Genomic DNA, 20144 nt, shown 5'->3' on the forward strand with positions numbered 1-20144 from the left:
GGAAAAACATATAAGATTCAAAGTACTTATTTTCAATCAAGTAATTCGCCCCCGTCCCCGTTTCACGTGATAATATATTTTTTAGGACCTCCCCACCCCCTTGACTCCCCTCTAAGGAAAGGAAGGGGGAAAGAATTGTATTTTTTTCTCCCTCTGCCCCAAATCATCTATATGTTAAATATCCATACTGATCTGCCTTGAAGGAGGAATACATAGTTCGTTTTTTTTTTCTTTTTTTTTTTTTTTTTAATCTATACAAAAGGTTTGAAAGGAAAGCCTTTTTCTTGCGGGAGGACTTAATGCTGCATTTATCGTTAACCTAACCGCAACATAAAGCAAAAGGAAGAGGAAGAGGAAAGAAGGAAAAGGTGATTCGGGAAGAGAGTGATCATGTCAGGGCGGCCCAGAACCACCTCATTTGCGGAGAGCTGCAAGCCGGTGCAGCAGCCTTCGGCTTTTGGCAGCATGAAAGTTAGCAGTGAGTATTGATTTTATTTTACACCCCATTTTTTCCAACTCCCTCTTTGAGTCTGGGATCTTGAAATGCCAGGACATTAAAACATGAGACTTGATGTAAGAATCCAAGGTAATGGAAAAGGGCACAACAAACCTGTCCTTAAGTCGGAGATGAGGCAGCTCCCTGTCTTCTGCTCCCATTCTCCCGCCCCCGTCTCATTAACCTTGAATTGAGAGCGTTTATGATGTTTTATTTGGGCAGTTTGATTCGAAACATTCCTTTTCTGACACTTTTCTTCCGGTCCGCTTTATCAAGTGCCTGCGTATTTGCACGTTAAGTCTGTGATGCGACGTCTTTCTCGCTCATCCTTTCCAATAAAGAGGACTCAAGACTTGGTTCCTGAACCGGGATGGGCCGTGCATGTCTTTCTGGAATTAGGGCTGATTTAGTTAGCTCAGGTCTACAGCGGCTGTCATAGTTCTGTGTGCTTAAGAGAGGCATTAAATGTCACCGCCTCTGAAATGTGTCGTTCTTGGTCGTGGGTCTATACAAAGTATTTGTTTTTCATCTAGAGATAAACTGGCTCAGTAACCTGCACTCGCGTTTGAAGGCATCCTGGATGCTTCCCTTTTGAAAGGGGCGGGTGGGAACTGATAGCCAGCAGCAGCAGTGTCTACCTGTATTATGTTAACTAGGATGAGTGGTTTAATATGTCATCTTTTAATCTTACCATTTTGACATTACCAATTTACCACTATATAATTTACGTTTAATCATAAGGTAACTTGGAAGTATGTCCAAGTTTTGATTGAGGCTTGTATTGTCGCATTACCAAATTCCAGGTTCATGAGAATTGCCACTGATACTGTCATTTAAGTTTTTTTTTTTTGGGTGGAGGTGGGGGAGGATCGTGGTATTGCATTTCAGTACTTGTGAAATGATTGAGAATGCTCATAGGTCTCTTCTTAGAACAATTTAAAATACTCTTTCATTGATTTGCTGTCACATTTGGATAAAACTGCATTTACTAATGAGAATACGGATTTACTGTACAGTAGGTTTTGCAGAAGGCTGTTGTAGCCCAGGTATAAGGAATATTTGGGCTGTGTTAAGTGTTGCTGTACTGTACTCTTTTGCTTCAGATCTGTGCTTGGTCTTGAGGTGTTTGGTATACCTAGTATCCAGTGTTTCAGCCTTTTTGGTGGATACGTTTATGTGGTTTTTAATGACAGCTAATTTAAGTATATTTACAGAATTTTGCAAAAATTATTTGTATTGTTTTTTAATCCTTAAAGAAAGGGACAGTGTGGGAGAGCAAAGAACTATTTTATTGCTAACAATGAATTGATTGAGCTGAGATTTAAAAAAAAAATGCATGTTTTAGCAACATGAGGTGATCACTTATAATTGACCTCAGGCTATCAATTAATGTTGACTTTGGAACTTGCCTGAAAACAAGGTAATCTAAGGTAATAATTTATAAGGGGATATATTTTTTTCCTACTTTTTTTTGGTGACTAGCAATGTTGAGTATGTTAAGAGCAAAGCTGACAATAATTTCAGGGAAGGGTCAAGCTTTCTAAGCATTTCATGAGCTCATTTAAAAGGAATATTTTTAAATTCTGGGGTAATTTTCAGCTATGATGAAGCAAATTTTATAATAGCTACTCAAGAGCCTCTTGTACTGGAGTGTTTGTATGTTTTCATCTTGTGATACAGTTTAAAAGCCACTTGAAATCAACTCTAGGTAATTAATTTATTAGGATCCAGTTCAAAGAGCAAAACATAATAGCATTTAATGCTAAAATTTTGAACTTTACATTTTGCTTCCAGATTTTTCTTTGAAAATCATTCCATAATTGTTGATAGTGTGCCTCTTAACTGAGTATGTAGTAATGCTTAATTTCCTATTAATGTAACAGGTCAACTTAACATTTTATTTTGTTTATTTATTTTTAATTTATTTCTTTATTGGGGAATTAATGTTTTACATTCAACAGTAAATACAATAGTTTATGCATGCATAACATTCTCCAGTTTCCCATTTAACAATACAACCCCTACTATGTCATTTATCATCCTTCATGGACCTGTATTCTTAACATTTTAAAAATTGGGAGTTCAGTTCAGTGCTACTGATGTGTTCTAGACATCTTTGACTTAAAGAGATTTTAGATAAGAGAATAATTGTTTCTTAAAATTATTATTTTGTGTGAGAGACCAGAGTGCTGTGCAACTCTGGCATATAGCAATGCCAGGGGTTGAATTTAGTTCTTGGGCATTCAAGTCTTGTGTTCTTTACCAGGTGAGTTATCTCCCTGATCCCCTGAAAGAGGAATTCAGAGTGTTTTCTGGCCAGCAAAATAGTTCACATGGATAATGTGCTTGCCTTGCCATACAACAACCCAGGTATGAGCATGCACTGGAGGAAGTTTGGGTACTCTAGTGCCATCTTTTCTTCTCCCTGTTTTTGTCTTTGTATCTGAAAAAGTTGACTTGGAATGGTGAGGTCCTGGATTTAAAAAAAAAAAAAGAGAGAGTTTTAAGAGATCCCTGTTCAGATGACAGATGTGTGATCAGTTAGTTGTCGAGATAAAATTGTGTGATTATGAAACCAATAATATGATGACTGCAAGGTTATAAATAAAATAGAATGCTTTATTCAGAGGGACAAGTAGTAAAGGAATGAGGCCGATGGCTTGGAAAGACTTCTGCAGAAATGTTTTAAAGCAGGTGTTGAGGGAAGCAGTAATTTGCACTGATAAGAGGACTATGAAGGTTTCTAAATGGACAGAGACACAGAGAAGGTGATTCTTGTATGACAGGTAATGCTCTTTGTATTTATTAAACCAGTTGGCAAATCTGAATTATAGTATCCTAAATAGGAAAATAAGAAGATATGGAATTAGAAAAATATGTTAACACCAGATGTGGGGCACATGTGGGGGTGGGGAATTTACTAATAGGTTGCTGAACAAGATATTTGAAGATGATTTGTTTGGGCTGCTGGGTTGATGGATTTTTAGTTTAGGGAGGCAGTGTGATATGTTGTGAATCATGGAGAATAACTTGTGAAAAATGGGATGAAAACACATTTGAGAGAGAGAGAGAAAGAGAGAGAGAGAGAGGGAGAGAAAGAGAAAGGATGAATAAAGAAGTGACAGGACTTTGGATGAGACTGACCAAGGATATTTGTGAAGGAGTCAGGAGTTAAAAATACATTCTGATGTTACTTGTCTGGAAAGACTTGACCACGGAATTATATTGTTGGTTTTAATGGGAAAGTTGAGAAAGTGCAAAGTTGAGAGACTAGGTGAGTTTACTTTTTAAAACACTTAATGTATAATAAGTTCCTTGAAATTCAGGAGACAGCAGTTGGTTAGTAGCAATTATATTTAACTTTCCAGTCTATTAATTGTGCAGTTTCCAATTTTCCTGTACTTAAACATGTCAGATTTATTTTTGGCACCAGTAAACTAGGGGTTTCTATTTAAATGCTTTCTGTTAAAGGTCTAGAAAAAAAATTTTTTTCATGTAAGCTTAAAAATTTCAGCCTTGAAACCTTATTATTCATTTCATGGTAATTTTGTTGCATGGCCTGTGAGATATGTATCAATTTAGAGGTCCCCTTTTACTTGGGGAGTTTAATTTCATCATGATATCTAGAAATTAGGTTTTTAGAATTAGCTATTTCTTGAGTACACAATATACGATGCACAAGGGCTTCAGTTCCCATCTGCAAGGGGAAAGCTTCACATGCTGAGAAGCTGAGTTGCAGATGTCTGTCTGTCCTTTCCCTCTCAGTTTCTTCTGTCTATAACCAGTAAGTAAATACTTCTAAAAAAATTAGCCATTTCTAGATTGCTTATGTTAATATGAAATGACCTCATATGAGAGACTGAAAACCAGAACCTTTTTTTTTTATTGAGTGTTCTTGTCTATCCAGACCTAGCCTAGAATTGTTAAAACAGTAAGACCTTCATATATGATTTCATTCTTTCTTATTGCATAGCCTAGAGAATGCTAACAGTGAAATGACCACAAGGGACAGACATTAGGAAAAAAAAAACTTTAAGGGAACACATATTCCCAGATCAATTTGTGACTGGTTGGGAATTATATTTATAAAATGAATTGACATCTAATTTTTCTGGCATAGTTAACTAAAAATCACTATTTGCTCCTTGTGATGTTTGCCATTTGTTTTAGATTTGAGTTCCAGGTGTAAGGTAATAGTTCAGAGAAACAGCAAGGGTAGAGAAACAGACTTTTTGAAGAATCAGCAGCATATTCCATGTGAACTGAGGTGGCTCCAGTTTTGTCTGTGCTTTATGTGTAGCGAAGGCTGTGAAACATGGGTGACCATGGTGTTACAGTCTAAGTCTGGGATTGTGAGACAGGGCTGGGGCTAGGCAGTATGTGAGTAGTTTCTTGTGATACGCTACCCTATAATGGAGAATAAGGGGCAGAGCACATGGGTGTGACAGCAGTGTATTCTGATACTAACAGGCCCAACCTGATTTCCTAGATATTGTTCTACCAAAAACATAATCACTGTGAGGAAATGAATTTAGTCTTTTTTTTTTTTTTTTTTAATGTTTTGGAGGTGCATATGGAGGGTGTGAAGTAGTTTCATGGTTCACTAGTTTTAAATAGAGGTTGCAATCTTTTGTCTCTCTGTTGAAGCTTACAAATCTTATTGTTATATAACTCATCTTTGAAATGGGTTGAATATGATGTGGAAATGTTTATATAAAGACCTTTGTGTATAAAATAGGAAGGGAAAAACTGACAGACTTACTGGAGAGCAATTTGTTGTTATACCAAAAGTTCTCTATGATTAACTGTTGGGATTTTCTTCTATTAAGTGAATTTTCTTCTAGTTTTTTAAAATGAGTTAATACTTAGCATATAATGAATTACTTTAATGTATACTTGTGTCTGTAGGGTGTAAGATATAAAGATGTGTGGCCTGGGAAGTGGTACAGTGGTGGAAGCATAGAGTTCCAAGTTTCATCCTGGGCATTGCATATACCAGAGTGAAACTCTGGTTCTCTCTCTTTCTCACTGCCTCCCTCTTGTGTTATACAGTAAATGTTAAATCTTCTTCTTCTAGCGTTTGCCCTTCTTCCGTAGCCAGTCAACAGCGTCAGGTTGAGCCTGATGTCTGCTTGTTGCTGGCTTTGAAAGTAACTGGGATCCATGTGGATTCAGTCGGCTAGGAAGGATCGTCAGTTTCCCCAATAAATGGGTACTCACGGATGCACCACGAGAAGGTCGATCCAATGCATCCCAATGTTAAATAAATAAATAAACATATAAAAATTAAATATGCAACTTTGCCTACTTGGATTCTTAGTTTATAATCCTTTATACTTTTGCTTGTATTTTTAGAAGAAAGATTTTACTAGAAAGATAGGAGAAATAGAACTGTACATCATCTTGGTGCACGTACTGCTGGGGATTGAATCTGGGACCTTGTACTCAAGAGTCCAGTGCTTTATCCACTGTGCCACCTCCCAGACCATGAAAGATAGGATTTTAATGATTATTCAAAAGGCTGATCAATGGTGCACCTGGTTGAGCATACATATTACAATGCTCGAGGACTGACCCTGGTATCCAGTTGTAGTGTGGAGGCTTCATAAGCGGTGAAACAGTGCTGGAGGTTCTCTGTCTACCCCTACCTCCCCTTCAGAAATACAGAGGTATTTCTGTCTCTATCCAATAAATATGATAAAATTAAAAAAAAAACAAATAAATATTAAAGTCTAGTCAAAGAGATAGTGCAGAGGTAGTCATGCCTGGGACTCTAAACAGAGGTTTTAGGCTTAGTCTCTGGCACCACCATATGCCAAAATTGATTAGTGCTCTGGTATCATAAAACTTAAATAAATGAAATCTTTAAAAAAGTCAAAGGATATGCAAGTTAAAATTTCTTAAATAGTTTAGTCTGTTTATACGGTGTTCTTAGCATTTTGACTTGATTATATTGTTAGTGATATATTTTTTTTCCTGAAATGAAATCTGCTAAACCAGGGTACCATGGCCAACAAAGGCATAAATATGAATTGTTAATAGTTAGAAGCTGTGGATTTTCAAATTTTTCTTTACATCAGTTTGATAATAAAAAATAAACATTGTGACAAAGGGTAAAATTAGATTTCTAGAAATTTGCTGTTTAGATAATATGTATAATTTAAAGATTGAATGCTTAGGCATGCCCTAAAGCAGTGGTGGGGAACCTTTTTTTCTGCCAAGGATCACTTGGATATTTATGACATCATTCATGAGCCATACAAAATTATCAATTTAATAATTGGTGCATAATGCTACTATGAAAAAAACTTGTAAGATTTACTAATTTTGAATCTCACCTATGGTTTGCCTTGGCAGGGCCATACAAAAGATTTTCTAGGTTTATATAAATCAGATGTTCTCCATCCCTGCCCTAAAATCTGAGAAGTGATAGGTAGGCAAGCAAAAGTATTACTAGCGTTGGTACAAAATATTAGTATTAACATTAATTGTGTCATGTGGAAATCCTTGGTTTAGGAAGCTAATAATAGGTTGCTTTAATAGGAAGGGCCCGTGCACAATAATTGACATGTGATAATTCTGTTGAATGTTTGTCTGCATTAAGGACTCCCCAATTTTTTATATGTACTATCACACTTTAGCCACAACAACTCTATAAAGTAGCTAATACAGCTATATTTATTTATTAAATTGGCACTTGGATTATTGCTGGGGCTCGATGCCTGTACTACGAATCCACTGCTCCTGGGAGCCATTGTTTTCTTTTTCTCTTTTCCTTATTTATTTCTTCCTATCTTTTTTCTTCCTTCCTTCCATCCTTCCTTTCTTTTTTCCTTCCTTCCTTCCTCCCTTCCTTCCTTCCTTCCTTCCTTCCTTCCTTCCTTCCTTCCTTCCTTCCTTCCTTTCTCCCCATCTCTTTTATTAGGACAGAGAGAAACTGAGAGGGGAGGGGGAGGAGAAGAGGAAGAGAAAAAGACACCTGTAAACCTGTTTCAGTGAGGTCTGGGGCTCAAACCCTTAACTATCTCTCCTTTATAGATGAAGTAAATGGTATTTAGAGAAGTGATTTTTTCCAAGATTACCTGGGCAGAAGGTTGCTCTGCTGGGATTTAGATCCAAGTGTTCTGATTCTAGAGTCTTGCTTTTATTGTATGTATTATTGATGTTACCTTAACACTTGGATTCCAGGGATAAGCTAATGTGCCCTTTGCTTTAAGATAGTCTTCTGTTGGTAATTTAGCAGTGCTTATGTACAACTTTGTGATTAGACTACTTTTGAAACTAGTTTCAAGAGTGCCTGATAGTAAAACCTTTATTGGAGAAAATACTCAATTATTTAAAGGTTTCAGGGAAATCTTAATTTTTTAATAGCTTAAGTATTTTATTTGTTTGCAACTAAGCTTGTTAAGACTGTAAAATGAAAATGTACAAAGGATAATGTTGAAATTTTTGGTTAGATTTAAGTCAAAGACATTCATTAAAGGAATCTTTGAATGTGAATATTCCAGAAATTTATCAAAGCCATCTGATCACCACAACTGTCTCTGAATATTACCTTACTTTGGAAGTATTGGCATACATTTGAGTTAAACTCAAAATTTTTCAAAATAAGCCCTAATTTAAAAAACTATTCTATATTCAAACTAAAACAACTTTAATCGAACTTTTCTTTCCAGAAACAATAATAAAGGAAACAAGGCATTTTAAAAAATGTAGTCCTGAACAAGTCATAGTAAAAATAAATGTATACTTAACTTCCACCTCCTTAAAACACTACTTTCTGTTCCTCAGTCTTAGAAACAAGGTGAAGAACAGTCTGTAAGTAAATTCGGGCAGGGGGTTGCCAAAACAAAGCTCAAGCTTAAATTTTAAGATGAAAATAGAAAATGAAAACCTTAGGACTTAGACCAGCACTAAAGAAAAAGTAAATAATATGTTTTTTGTTTGTTCATTCAGAGCACTGGTATTAATGATTCATACTGCTGTTCATAAAAAAAATATTGTGTATTTATATACACAGGTCATACTTGAATTTAAATTTTCTAAGTTAGTTGCTATTAAGGAATGCTATTTTTGTTATTTCCTTTAGATTGTGAAAGTGTTCTATTCCTTTAATATTTGGTAGCAAACTTCATGAAAGTTTTTGTTTTTGGATTACATTTGTAACTAGTCACATATCTATTTAGTATTTACTATGTCTGAATCTGAAAGTCTAGTTTTGCGCGTGCGTGTGTTTGTGTGCGTGTGTGAAATAATAATTATGCATCAGTGTGAAATTTGTTTATTAGGTGTCTTACTTTTTGGGAATTAGTGTTTTGACATTCAGCAGCTGAAGTCCCCAAAGTGGTACCACTTTGGTTGTTTTTCACACTTTTATTTAGAATTCTTTATTATTATTTAACATGATCTATCTCCTCCCCACTTTAAATTAGGGCAGAGAAATTGAGAGGAGAATGGGAGACAGAGAAAGAGAGACACTTGTAGCCCTGCTTCACCACTCATGAAGTATCCCCCATGCAGATGGGGAATGGGGGCTAGAACCTAGGTCCCTGCACAGGGTAACACATGTGCTCAGCTGGGTGTGCCACCACTTGGTCCCCAACATGTAATTCTTACCTGTTCAGTTGCTCAGTTTCTTAAAATCAAGAATTAGAATGGAATGAATGGATACTGTATTAAGCATTATACTTACTGAAAAGAATAGCAAAGCAATTGTGATAACCAGTATATTGAGATTACTTAGTATAGACTCAAAAGTTCCAGGGGAAAGTTCTAGAGAATAGTAAATTATATTAATTTAACCCCCACCTTTCTTTCTTTTTTTCTCTCTTTTCCTTACCAGAGCACTGTTCAGCACTGGTATATGGTAGTCCTGGGGATTGAACCTGGAACCTCTGAGCATCAAGCATGAGGCTCTGTTGCAGAAACTGATGTATTCTCTCTGACCCTTAGTTGTGTTTTGTAAGGACAGAGGACAGGAAAGCTTTTACTAGATAACTGGGGTTCTGTAATGACTTCACTATGTCAGTCATTCTCTGATTTGTTGGTCTGGTCATCACTGAAGTGAGAACTGGATCATCTCTGTCTAATCAATTTGGTTGGATTTCAGTGATAAGGGTAAAGGATTATGTTACGGTCAACTATTGTTTCCAACTTGGTCCATTGTCTACATTTATTACTACTCTGCAGTAACATTTTATCTGATTTAGGTTTGTTGTACTTTTCCCCTTCTTCTGTGTTATAATATGATTGCTGTTTGAATTTTGGCTTCCACATATCTTCTGTTTATAGAATGTCGGGAAGACATTTCCTAGATCACACTTTCTTATGAATTGTGATTATCAAATAAACTTATGACCTATGACCTTTGCAGTGAGACTTGAGGTGGTATCTGAAGGAAGAGGACAATCATGGCAAGTGTTTTTTTTTTTTTTTTCCCCTCCATTTGGTTGTATAAGAAATTCTTAGGCCAATAATTGAAATAACTATAAAAGTTTAGGTGTTTTATATTCTTTCCAAAAAAGGCTAGCTTATCTAGAAAAATGAAATTCCTTTTATTTCCTTATTTCATAAACCAGTTGTTTAAAAATTTGTTAACCACTTTCTTTTTGATTTCATATTAAAGTTAATGGATTATTCTTTTTTTAAAATATTTATTTTATTTATTTATTCCCTTTTGTTGCCCTTGTTGTTTTATTGTTGTAGTTATTGTTGTTGTTGTTGGATAGGACAGAGAAATGGAGAGAGGAGGGGAAGACAGAGAGGAGGAGAGAAAGATAGACACCTGCAGACCTGCTTCACCACCTGTGAAGCGACTCCCCTGCAGGTGGGGAGTCGGGGTTCCAACCTGGATCCTTATGCCGTTCCTTGTGCTTTGCGCCACCTGCGCTTAACCCGCTGCGCTACAGCCCGACTCCCCGTGGATTATTCTGAATCAAATCAATTGCTACTCTTAGACTGAGTTTATAGGTAGCCCAGAAGTGATGGAAGTTAGAGAGTTATAACTGGCATGAGTTACAGTGTAAGTGTACTTACAGTCTTACTGGAATTCTAGAAGGGGGAAGTTTTACAGTTAGTAGAATTTCAATAATGGCATGTATATAGCATATCTACATATAATATAGCAATAAACAATGATATATTATATCCTTATATTATTGACATGTTTTGCTTTAAAAATGTAATTTGCTCTAATGATTCAAATACTAAAAAAATATTTCAGTGATGTCTTTCTTCTCTTTTAACTGCCAGTTCCCTTTCCTGGCAATAGCCAGTATTTTTCTAATGTATCTTTGTACAGATTGTGATTCATTGCAGATTCGACAATGAAATTATATATTTGTGTATGCATACCTAAGTTAACATTCTTTAACATATACGTGTTAAAAACAAAATTTAAGTCAATTATGGTAGAAAATTGCTATTTTTCACCTTATAGCTTTAGCTTACTAAATACTTATTTTCCTGAATTTGTATTAGATTGGCAGTAAATGCAAAGGCAACAGCACCTCTCTTGGAAATGAGATGAAATGTTAATAATCATAATAAATGAACACAGTCACAGCTTTAAAATATTAGTTGCATTTGGATAATAAACTATATAATCCAATAGATATCTTCTGTGTGTTCTTGCTGGACATAGGTATTTGTTTCATGGAAAAGATGAAGGATAAGTAATGTTTTCTTTTTTGCTTCCCATTTTTCTAACATCATAGATGAGAAAACCTGTTCTCTTGAGAGATCAGAGGCGCAGAGTGCGTCAATGTTAATGAAGCCTGTGCCTTTTACCTCTTTAAGAGCGCACGGTTTCTTTCTGCTCCCAAACCAAGCATTTTCTAGACTAAAATTGTCTTTATAAATCAACACATTAGGGTGATTTAAAGAAGTCAAATAGTGCACAAAGTTGACCAGTAAAAAATTGTTTTATGCCAATTACCAGGTGACCATAACAATTCTTTCCTCTAGGTTTCCTTTTTTTTTTTTTTTTTCTCCCCTCATCCCTCCAGTCGTATTTTAAGTAGGAAATTTTTGTGGTTTTTAATTAATTTGGCTTCCAGGGATATTGCTTGGGCTCAGTGCCTGCACTACGAATCTGCTGCTCTTGAAGGCCATTTTTCCCTTTTGTTGCCTTAGTTGTTGTTATTGTTGCCGTTGCTGCTGCTGTTGTTGTTGGACAGGACAGAGAGAATCCAAAGAGGAAGGGACGACAGAGAAGAGAAAGATAGACACCTGCATACCTGCTTCACTGCTTGTGAAGTGACCCCCCCCTGCAGGTGGGGAGCCGGGGACTAGAACCGGAATCCTTAAGCTGGTCCCTGAGGTCTTCACCATTCTTTTTTTTTTAAGTATTTATTTATTTTTAAATATATATTTATTCCCTTTTGTTGCCCTTATTGTTTTATTGTTGTAGTTATTATTGTTGTTATTTATGTCGTTGTTGGATAGGACAGAGAAATGGAGAGAGGAGGGGAAGACAGGGGAGAGAAAGACACCTGCAGACCTGCTTCACCGCCTGTGAAGTGACTCCCCTGCAGGTGGGGAGCTGCGGCTCGAACCAGGATCCTCTTGACGATCCTTGTGCTTTGTGCCAGTGCGCTCAGTCTGCTGCGCTACCGCCCGACTCCCTCTTTTTGTTTTTTAATGTGTGTGTGTGTGTGTGTGTGTGTGTGTGTGTGTGTGTGTGAGAGAGAGAGAGAGAGAGAGAGAGAGAGAGAGATGGAAAGGGAGATAGAATAAGATGAGTGCACACCAGGGGTTCAATTTGGGATCTCACATGTGCAAGGAATGAATATATCCTACCTATTGAACCACCTCACCAGCCATTTGTCTGTTTTCTTACTTGTCTCTTTCTTAAAATTAACTTTAGATGGCCTGACATTTCTTTTGCTTTTCTTTTCTTTATCTTTTATTAGAATGGACAGAGATAATTGAGAGGGAAAGGAAAGAGAAAGATAGACATAGATCTGCTTCACAGCTTATGAAATGTCCCTACTGCAGGTGGGGAGCTGGGCCTTGAACCTGGGTCCTTGCACATGGTAACATGTGCACTCAAGCATATGCACCACTGCCCAATACTAGATATTATTTTCTAATGATAGATTTATTTATTGTTATGCCTATCTTCCTTGTGCTATTTTTTTTCCTCCAGGGTTATTATTGCTGGGGCTCAGTGCCTGCACTACGAATCCACTGCTCCTGGAGGCCATTTTTTTCCATTTTGTTGCCATGGTTGTTTTATCGTTGTTGTAGTTATTATAGTTGTTGTTGTTATTGATGTCGTCATTGTTAGATTAGACAGAGAGAAATGGAGAGAGGAGGGGAAGACAGAGGGGGAGAGAAAGACAGACACTTGCAGACCTGCTTCACCATCTGTGAAGCGACTCCCATGCAGGTGGGGAGCCGGGGGCTCATACCGGGATCCTTGTGCTGGTCCTTGTGCTTTGCGCCACATGCGCTTAATCTGCTGCGCTACACCCCAACCCCCCCCCCCCTTGTGTGCTATTCTTAACATCCTTATGCTAATATAAATATCATTATCAAGCCATTAAACTAATAATTTTAATTTTATTTATTTTTATTCTGATGATTAATAGTATCTAGACATTGAGCATTCTTTTTTTTTTGCAGAAGGTAGTGTGCATTGATCATATTTCTTTTTAAAACTAGCTATATTGAGATATAATTAATAGATAGTAAAATAATAGTTATTCCTCTTTATTCCTTAATAGTCCATTGTATGGAAATGCCACTACTTGTTACTCCATTCACCAGTAAATTTGTTACATATTTTTGATTAGTATGAACAGTGCTGTTGAGAACATTTGTGAACAGGTTTTTGAGTAGGCAGATAATTTCATATGTTTTGAGTGTACATCAAAAAATGAAATTGCTAGGTCATAAAGTAATTCTGGGACCTGTCAAACTATTTCCAAAGTGTCATTCATATATCCTTCTCTTTGACCAGTACTGCTTAGCTCTGTTCTGTGTTATTTATGGTAGTGCTGGGGATAAACGTGGTACCTCCAAGTGTCAGTTATGAACGTCTGTTATATAAAACATTATGCTATCTCCTTGGACCAGTCCTTAATTTTCTGTTGAGATTTTGTTGCCATTTTTTTTCTTGAATTGTTTGTAATTATCTGATTTTTTTTTTCTTTCAAATTTCACCATTCTCTAGATTCTGTCCTACTTGTTTTTTTCCTAGCATGTTCTTTTCCCTAAAATCCTTGTCTTACTGCTAGGATTTGGCTTGTTCTGTAGGCATGTTCTCTTGACTGTACCGCTGTTGTCCTCTGACTTCATTGCTCTTCCAAGTCCACTCTTCCATTCCACCATCCCGTACCTTTGTATCATTGAGTAGTTTTTTGTTTGTTTGTTTCTTACCAGAGCACTGCTCAACTCTGGCTTATGGCAATGCAGGGGACTGAACCTGGGACTTTGGAGCCTCAGGCATGAGAGTTTCTTTGTATAACCATTATGCTGTCTACTCCAGCCCCTGAGTAGTTCTTATTTAGCATAATCTCATGATAGCAGCTAGCAGTGCCTAAATTTTATTTACTGCTTGGTAAATGTATTTGCAAAGGCTGTAAGTTCATTGGTTTTTTTTTTTTTCACATTTGTTTCAAAGCCAGACACACTTTTTTTTTTTTTTTTGGCAGCTGCTTTACCTCAATTTCTAGGCATTAAAGTATGTAGATGTTTGGGAAGTTACTTTTACTACCTTGTCAACATGAAGCAAGTACAGAAGTTCAGACAATACTCATAGTAAGAGATTACTTATAGTTATAGAAATAATAGTCAACCCATATCTGTCATCTTGGGAGAACTAATGCAGTTTCCAGTGGAGAGAGAATGGGGACACAGAACTCTTGGTGGTGTGAAAGGAGTAATGTTATAATTTTACAAAATAACATTGAATCACTAAGAAATAACAAAAAAGAGAGGGTCAGGCGGTAGTGCAGCAGCTTAAGCGCACATGGCTTGAATATAGACTGGCGTTAAGGATCCTGCTTAGAGCCCCCCAATCCCCACCTGCAGGGGGGTCATCTCATGCTTGGTGAAACAGTTCTGCAGGTGTCTCTCTTTCTCTACCCCTCTCTGTCTCCCCATCCTCTCTCGATTTCTTTCTGTTCTATCCAACAATAGTAACAATAACAACAAGGACAACAAAATGGGAAAAATGGCCTCGAGGAGCAGTGGATTCATAGTGCAGGCACTGAGCCCCATCGATAACCCTGGAAGCAAGATAAATAAATAAACAAATAAAATAAAATAGATTACTTAAAAGAGTTAGTCAATATAAATGTAATTCCAACCCACCAATGTTATATATGTGATTTAAAATTCTCTGTGAGCCACACTGAAGAGTACAAAAGACAGATGAATTTTACTTTTTATCTGCTTATTTTACATGCTGTGGGTTTGGTTATTTTTCTAGATAGAGACAAAGAGCCAGAGAGAGAGGGAGGCAGGGAGGGGGGAAGCACAGCACCAAAACTTCCTTAATTGTGGTGGGGGTTAGACTGAAGCTTGGGTGGCACACATTTTTATTGTATTTTAAAAAAGCAATCAATAGGTTTGCTACCACAACTTTTTGTGTCATTAAGTACATATATATTTTTGTACATTGTGAAATGCTTTTCTGGTCTAGCACATGATTCTTAGATTTAGAAGAGAGTTATTTATTTTACAAGTAGCATGTGCTTTTAAAGCTTTTTTTTTTTTTCAATTCTAAGGGACTCATAAAAAACATAGATTTGGTGGTTGGGCAGTAGCACAGTGGGTTAAGTGCACAAGGTGCAAAGTGCAAGGACCCGCGCAAGGATCCTGGTTCAAACCCCCAGCTCCCCACCTGCAGGGGAGTTGCTTCACAGGCGGTGAAGCAGGTCTGCAGGTGTCTCTCTCTCCCCCTCTGTCTTCCCCTCCTCTTTCCATTTCTCTCTGTCCTATCCAACAACAATGACATCAATAACAAAGATAACAATAACCACAATAATGGTAAAACAACCAGGGTAACAAAAAAAAAGGGGGGGAAAAAACCAAAAAAAAAAAACATAGGTCTATTTAAATTCATTTCAACACCAGGTGTATATAACATTTACTGAGAAACTTATGGAAAACTAATGGTATGTATTTGCTTTCTGTCAGTTTATAGAAAGAATATTGTAACTAAAAAATTATTTTACTTAAATAAAAGAAAGGTGCAGAGAGAAAGATGTAGAGAGAAAAAGAGGAGCACTAATTAGTGCTGGTTTATGGTGGTGCTAGGTATTGAATCTGGGAGTTCAGAATCTCAGGCAAGAAAATTTTGTGTTAGCCATCATTCTGTCTCCTCAGTGATCATGTACTTGCAAAGGACAAGCTAAGAAAATTTATGTTTGTTTCTAATGAATAAGGAAATGTTGTGAGATCTCCTCAAATTTCTTAGAACCCTCTGGTTATACAGAAGCACCCCCCCTTTTTTTTTTAATTTGACAGGACACAGAAATTGAGAAGGGAGGGGATATAGAGGAGAGAAAATACACCCACAGAACAGTTTCACTGCTCATGAAGTGTTCCTCCTGCAGGTGAGGAGCAGAGGGCGCCTGAACCCAGGTACTTGAGCGTGGTGATAGGTGTGCCTAAGTAGGTGTGCCACTGCCTGAGGCCCCACTTTTTTTTTTAATTACCACCAATGTTATCACTAGCGATTGGTGCCTGCATCACAAATCCACTGATCTCAGTGGCCATTTATTTCCTTTCTATTTTATTTGATAGGGCAGAGAGAAACTGAGGGGACAGAGAGGTAGAGAGGGAGAGAGAAAGATAGATACCTACAGACCTGCTTCACTGCCTGTGAGCATCCCTCCTGCAGGTGGGGAGCAGGGGCTTCAACCCATGTTCTTGCACATGCTAATGTGTGTGCTCAACTGAGTGTACTGTGGTGTGCACCCCTCCCCACTGTATTTCTTTAACACCCACAGACCTGCTTCACCGCCTGTGAAGCGACTCCCCTGCAAGTGTTAGAAATAAAAGGGTTATGTTTCATGACTTATAAACTAGGAACAGATAGACAAATTCCTATGTTCCTTAGCCAAGAAAGATTTCGAGAAGCAGAGGATTCTCTTATGCCTCTGCTTCCTATATCAGCAATATAAATTATACAACTATGTCAATTTCAAAATAGTGTTTCTAAAAGCACAGCTGTACTTTGTCTTAGTTAAAAAAAAAATCCAGAAACTCTTTTATTGTTCTTTTTGTTTCTCACACATATCTCAGAAGAGCTGTGAAGTTTATATTTACGGAAGAGATGAGTGATATGGCTGTGAACAAGAGTCAGGCAGGAATTAGGCGTTTATAGTTGTGATGGGTATTGTATTTCCCTGTATACTGCTGATGGTAGCCCAAATCTTAGAATTAGAGTAATTCAGCTTCAACTATCATTTGAGTACTATTCACTTAACTTTAACATTTCAGATACTATTGTCCCCATTTAATTCCATGAAGAACTGAAGTGAGGTCTAATTACTGGATTTATTCAGGATCTTACTGCTAGTAGGAAAGAAAAAAGTTGGGCTGTAGCATACATAGTAGAGTGCATACGTTACCATGCTCAAGGACCCAGTTTAAGCCTGTTCCACAACAGCAGCGAGGAAATATCACCAGTGGTGAATTAGTGCTACAGTAATCTCTTTCTTTCTCCTACCCTTATATCCGCTTCCATCTCAGTTTGTTTCTGTCTCTATCCAATAAATGAGTAAAATATTTTTAAAAAGAAAAAAGTTTTTGAGTACTTAAGCTATGTCATTGTACTGTACTATACAATTTATTTCTATCTCATTTAGTCTCTATCACAACATTGTAAGGGAAGTGCAGTTGACAAATGGGGACATTGAGGTTTAGTGGACCATACATAGTCAGCAAATCTCATGGTCATACTATGAAGTAGTTCTTTTCTCCAATACCTGCCTTTTATAATTTGGAAATAGAATAGGAAAATTATGTGTTTAGTTGAAATGTTTGTTTGTTACCAGAGCACCGCTCTGCTCTGGTTATGTTCAGACATGAGAGTCTCTTTGAGTAATCATTATGTTATCTCCTTCACTCAGGTTGAATTATTATAATTAAAAAAAAAGCGCCATTTTTTTATTTACAAGAAAGGGAGAGAGAAAGAACCAGAGCATCACTCTGGCACATGCTATATCAGGGGTAAAACTTGGGACTTCATACTTGAGGATCCAGTACTTTATTTACTGTGCTACCGCCCCAACTTCAAATTACAATTTCTTTGGGTAAGTCTTAGGGAAGGAGCTTGTACTTTTTGTTATATTACTTTCAAGGAAAATGTAATTGTCATGTAAAAGCTGACTTAATTTTTTAAAAATATTCTTTATTTATTAGATAAAGATAGAAGTCATGAAGGAAGTGGGTGAGGGAGAGGGATGTAGAGAAATACCTGCAGCACTGCTTTACCATTTGTGAAGCTTCCTCCTGCAGGTGGGGATCAGAGACTTGAACCTGGGTCCTTATGTATTTTAGCCTTTGCACTCAAGCAGTTGTGTCACCATCTGGTCCCAGTAAAGTTAAATTTTTTACCTCTTAAAAATAAAAAGATTTAATGCAAATTAACATAGCTTATCTCTAAGACAATTGACTACCAGAGGTGGATAAAACATACAGTTTCATACAGCAGTCTCAGATGTGAGCAATGCCCTACTATGCTTGCCTGAGGAAATAGAGGTTTAGAGAGGTAAGTTTGGCAAGATACCAGATCAGATACTAGGAGATACTAGAGCCTGAATTCCAATACAGGACGTTTAGTCTTCACCTATTATTTTTACCAGCCTTATGGTTCTAAGAGATGTGGATGACTTTGCAAAAGTGGTTACCTCTGGTAACCTGCAAGTCTTGATTTTGAGACTGGTTAATATCATACATAGCTTAAATCAAGGCAAGCATTAGACTTCACCTGCTTCCATCCTTTTTCCTGTTATAATTGGTCTGTCATCATTTTTGGTTTTGCACATTAATTTTCTCATTACCTATTTGGCATTTTAATATTGGGTATTGAGAAATAAATTAGAAATTTAAAACAGTAATTCTTTTTAAAAAAGATTTTTAAAAATATTTATTTCCTTTTTGTTGCCTTTGTTGTTTTTATTATTGTTGTAGTCACTGTTGTTGTCATTGATGTCGTTGTTAGGACAGAGAAAAATCAAGAGAGGAGGGGAAGACGGGGAGAGAAAGATAGACACCTGCAGACCTGCTTCACCGCTTGTGAAGCAACCACCCTGCAGGTCGGGAGCCATAAAACAGTAATTTAAAAAAAAATTTTTTTTTTAGTATTTATTTATTCCCTTTTGTTGTCCTTGTTGTTTTATTGTTGTAGTCCTTGTTGGATAGGACAGAAAGAAATGGAGAGAGGAGGGAAAGACAGAGAGGGAGAGAAAGATAGACACCTGCAGACCTGCTTCACCACCTGTGAAGTGACTCCCCTGCAGGTGGGGAGCCGGGGGGCTGGAACCGGGATCCTTATCGCAGGTCCTTGCACTTTGCGCTACCTGCGCTTAACCCGCTGCACTATCGCCCAACTCCCTTTTTTTTTTTTTAAATATTTATTTATTCCCTTTTGTTGCCCTTATTTTATTGTTGTTGTTACTGATGTAGTAGTTGTTGGATAGAACAGAGAGAAATGGAGAGAGGAGGGGAAGACAGAGAAGAGGAGAGAAAGACACCTGCAAATCTGCTTCACTGCTTGTGAAGTGACTCCCCTGCAGGTGGGGAACTGGGGGCTTAAACCGGGGTCCTTGCACTTTGCGCCAGGTACGTGTGCTTAACCCGCTGCACTACCGCCCCACTCCCAAAACAGTAATTCTTAAGTGTATAGTGACTAAATCTTAAGATAATCAATGTTTACTTCCCCTCCCTTCCTTTTCCTGTGCCATGGATTATACACTGCTCCTGAGTCAAAGTTTCATTTATTCTTTTTTTTTTTTTTTTTTTTTAATTTCAGAGAGAAAGACCAAAACACTGTGTTACTTCCTGCAAAACTTCCACAGGTTCTGGGGTTTGAACCTGGGGTTTTGTATTTGGCAAGGCACAGACTACGGGGTGAGCACTTTCCTCATGCCATAATTATGGTTTTCTTTCTAAGAAGTGTTTTTGTGGCTCATGAGAGTAGTCAACTATTAATTTTTTAATTAAATTTTTATTTTATTTTAATGATAGATAACAAAACACTGCTCAGCTCTCCTTATCATAAGGAGATTGAATCTGGGGATTGAATCTGGGACCTCAGAGCCTCAGTCATAAGATTCTTTTGCATAATTAACATGCTGTCTCCCTATTCTTCAACTATTAATTAAAAAAATTGATTTAAACTTCTTAGGACCTGAATTTTTTTTGTTGCTTCTGAGGAATTTTTCTTAGTTGATAAAATGTTTTATTTATTTATTTATTTATTTATTTATTATTGGATAGAGACAGAGAGAAATTGAGAGAGGGAGGGAGACAGAGACACCTGCAGCACTGCTTCACCACTCAGAAGCTTTCCATCTGCAGGTGGGGACCAGGGGCTTGAACCCTGGTCCTTGTGCACTGTTGTATGTGTACTTAACTAGGTGCACCACCGCCTGGCCCCAGTTGATAAATGTTTTATTTGTCTAACTAG

General features: G+C 37.2%; 1 protein-coding gene across 3 annotated transcripts in view; it reads left to right on the top strand.

Annotated features, from left to right (window-relative positions):
• Positions 1-339: 339 nt before the first annotated feature.
• Positions 340-20144, top strand: part of GSK3B (glycogen synthase kinase 3 beta) — a 191098-nt gene continuing 171293 nt past the window's right edge. For all 3 annotated transcript variants that reach the window (XM_016192127.2, XM_007532100.3, XM_007532101.3), the window contains exon 1: positions 340-478. In XM_016192127.2, the coding sequence (XP_016047613.1) occupies positions 391-478 (88 nt within the window). In that variant the 5' untranslated portion in view covers positions 340-390. The remainder of the gene's footprint in view (positions 479-20144) is intronic.

Source organism: Erinaceus europaeus, chromosome 9 (assembly GCF_950295315.1).
Source record: "Erinaceus europaeus chromosome 9, mEriEur2.1, whole genome shotgun sequence".
Taxonomy (NCBI): domain Eukaryota; kingdom Metazoa; phylum Chordata; class Mammalia; order Eulipotyphla; family Erinaceidae; genus Erinaceus; species Erinaceus europaeus.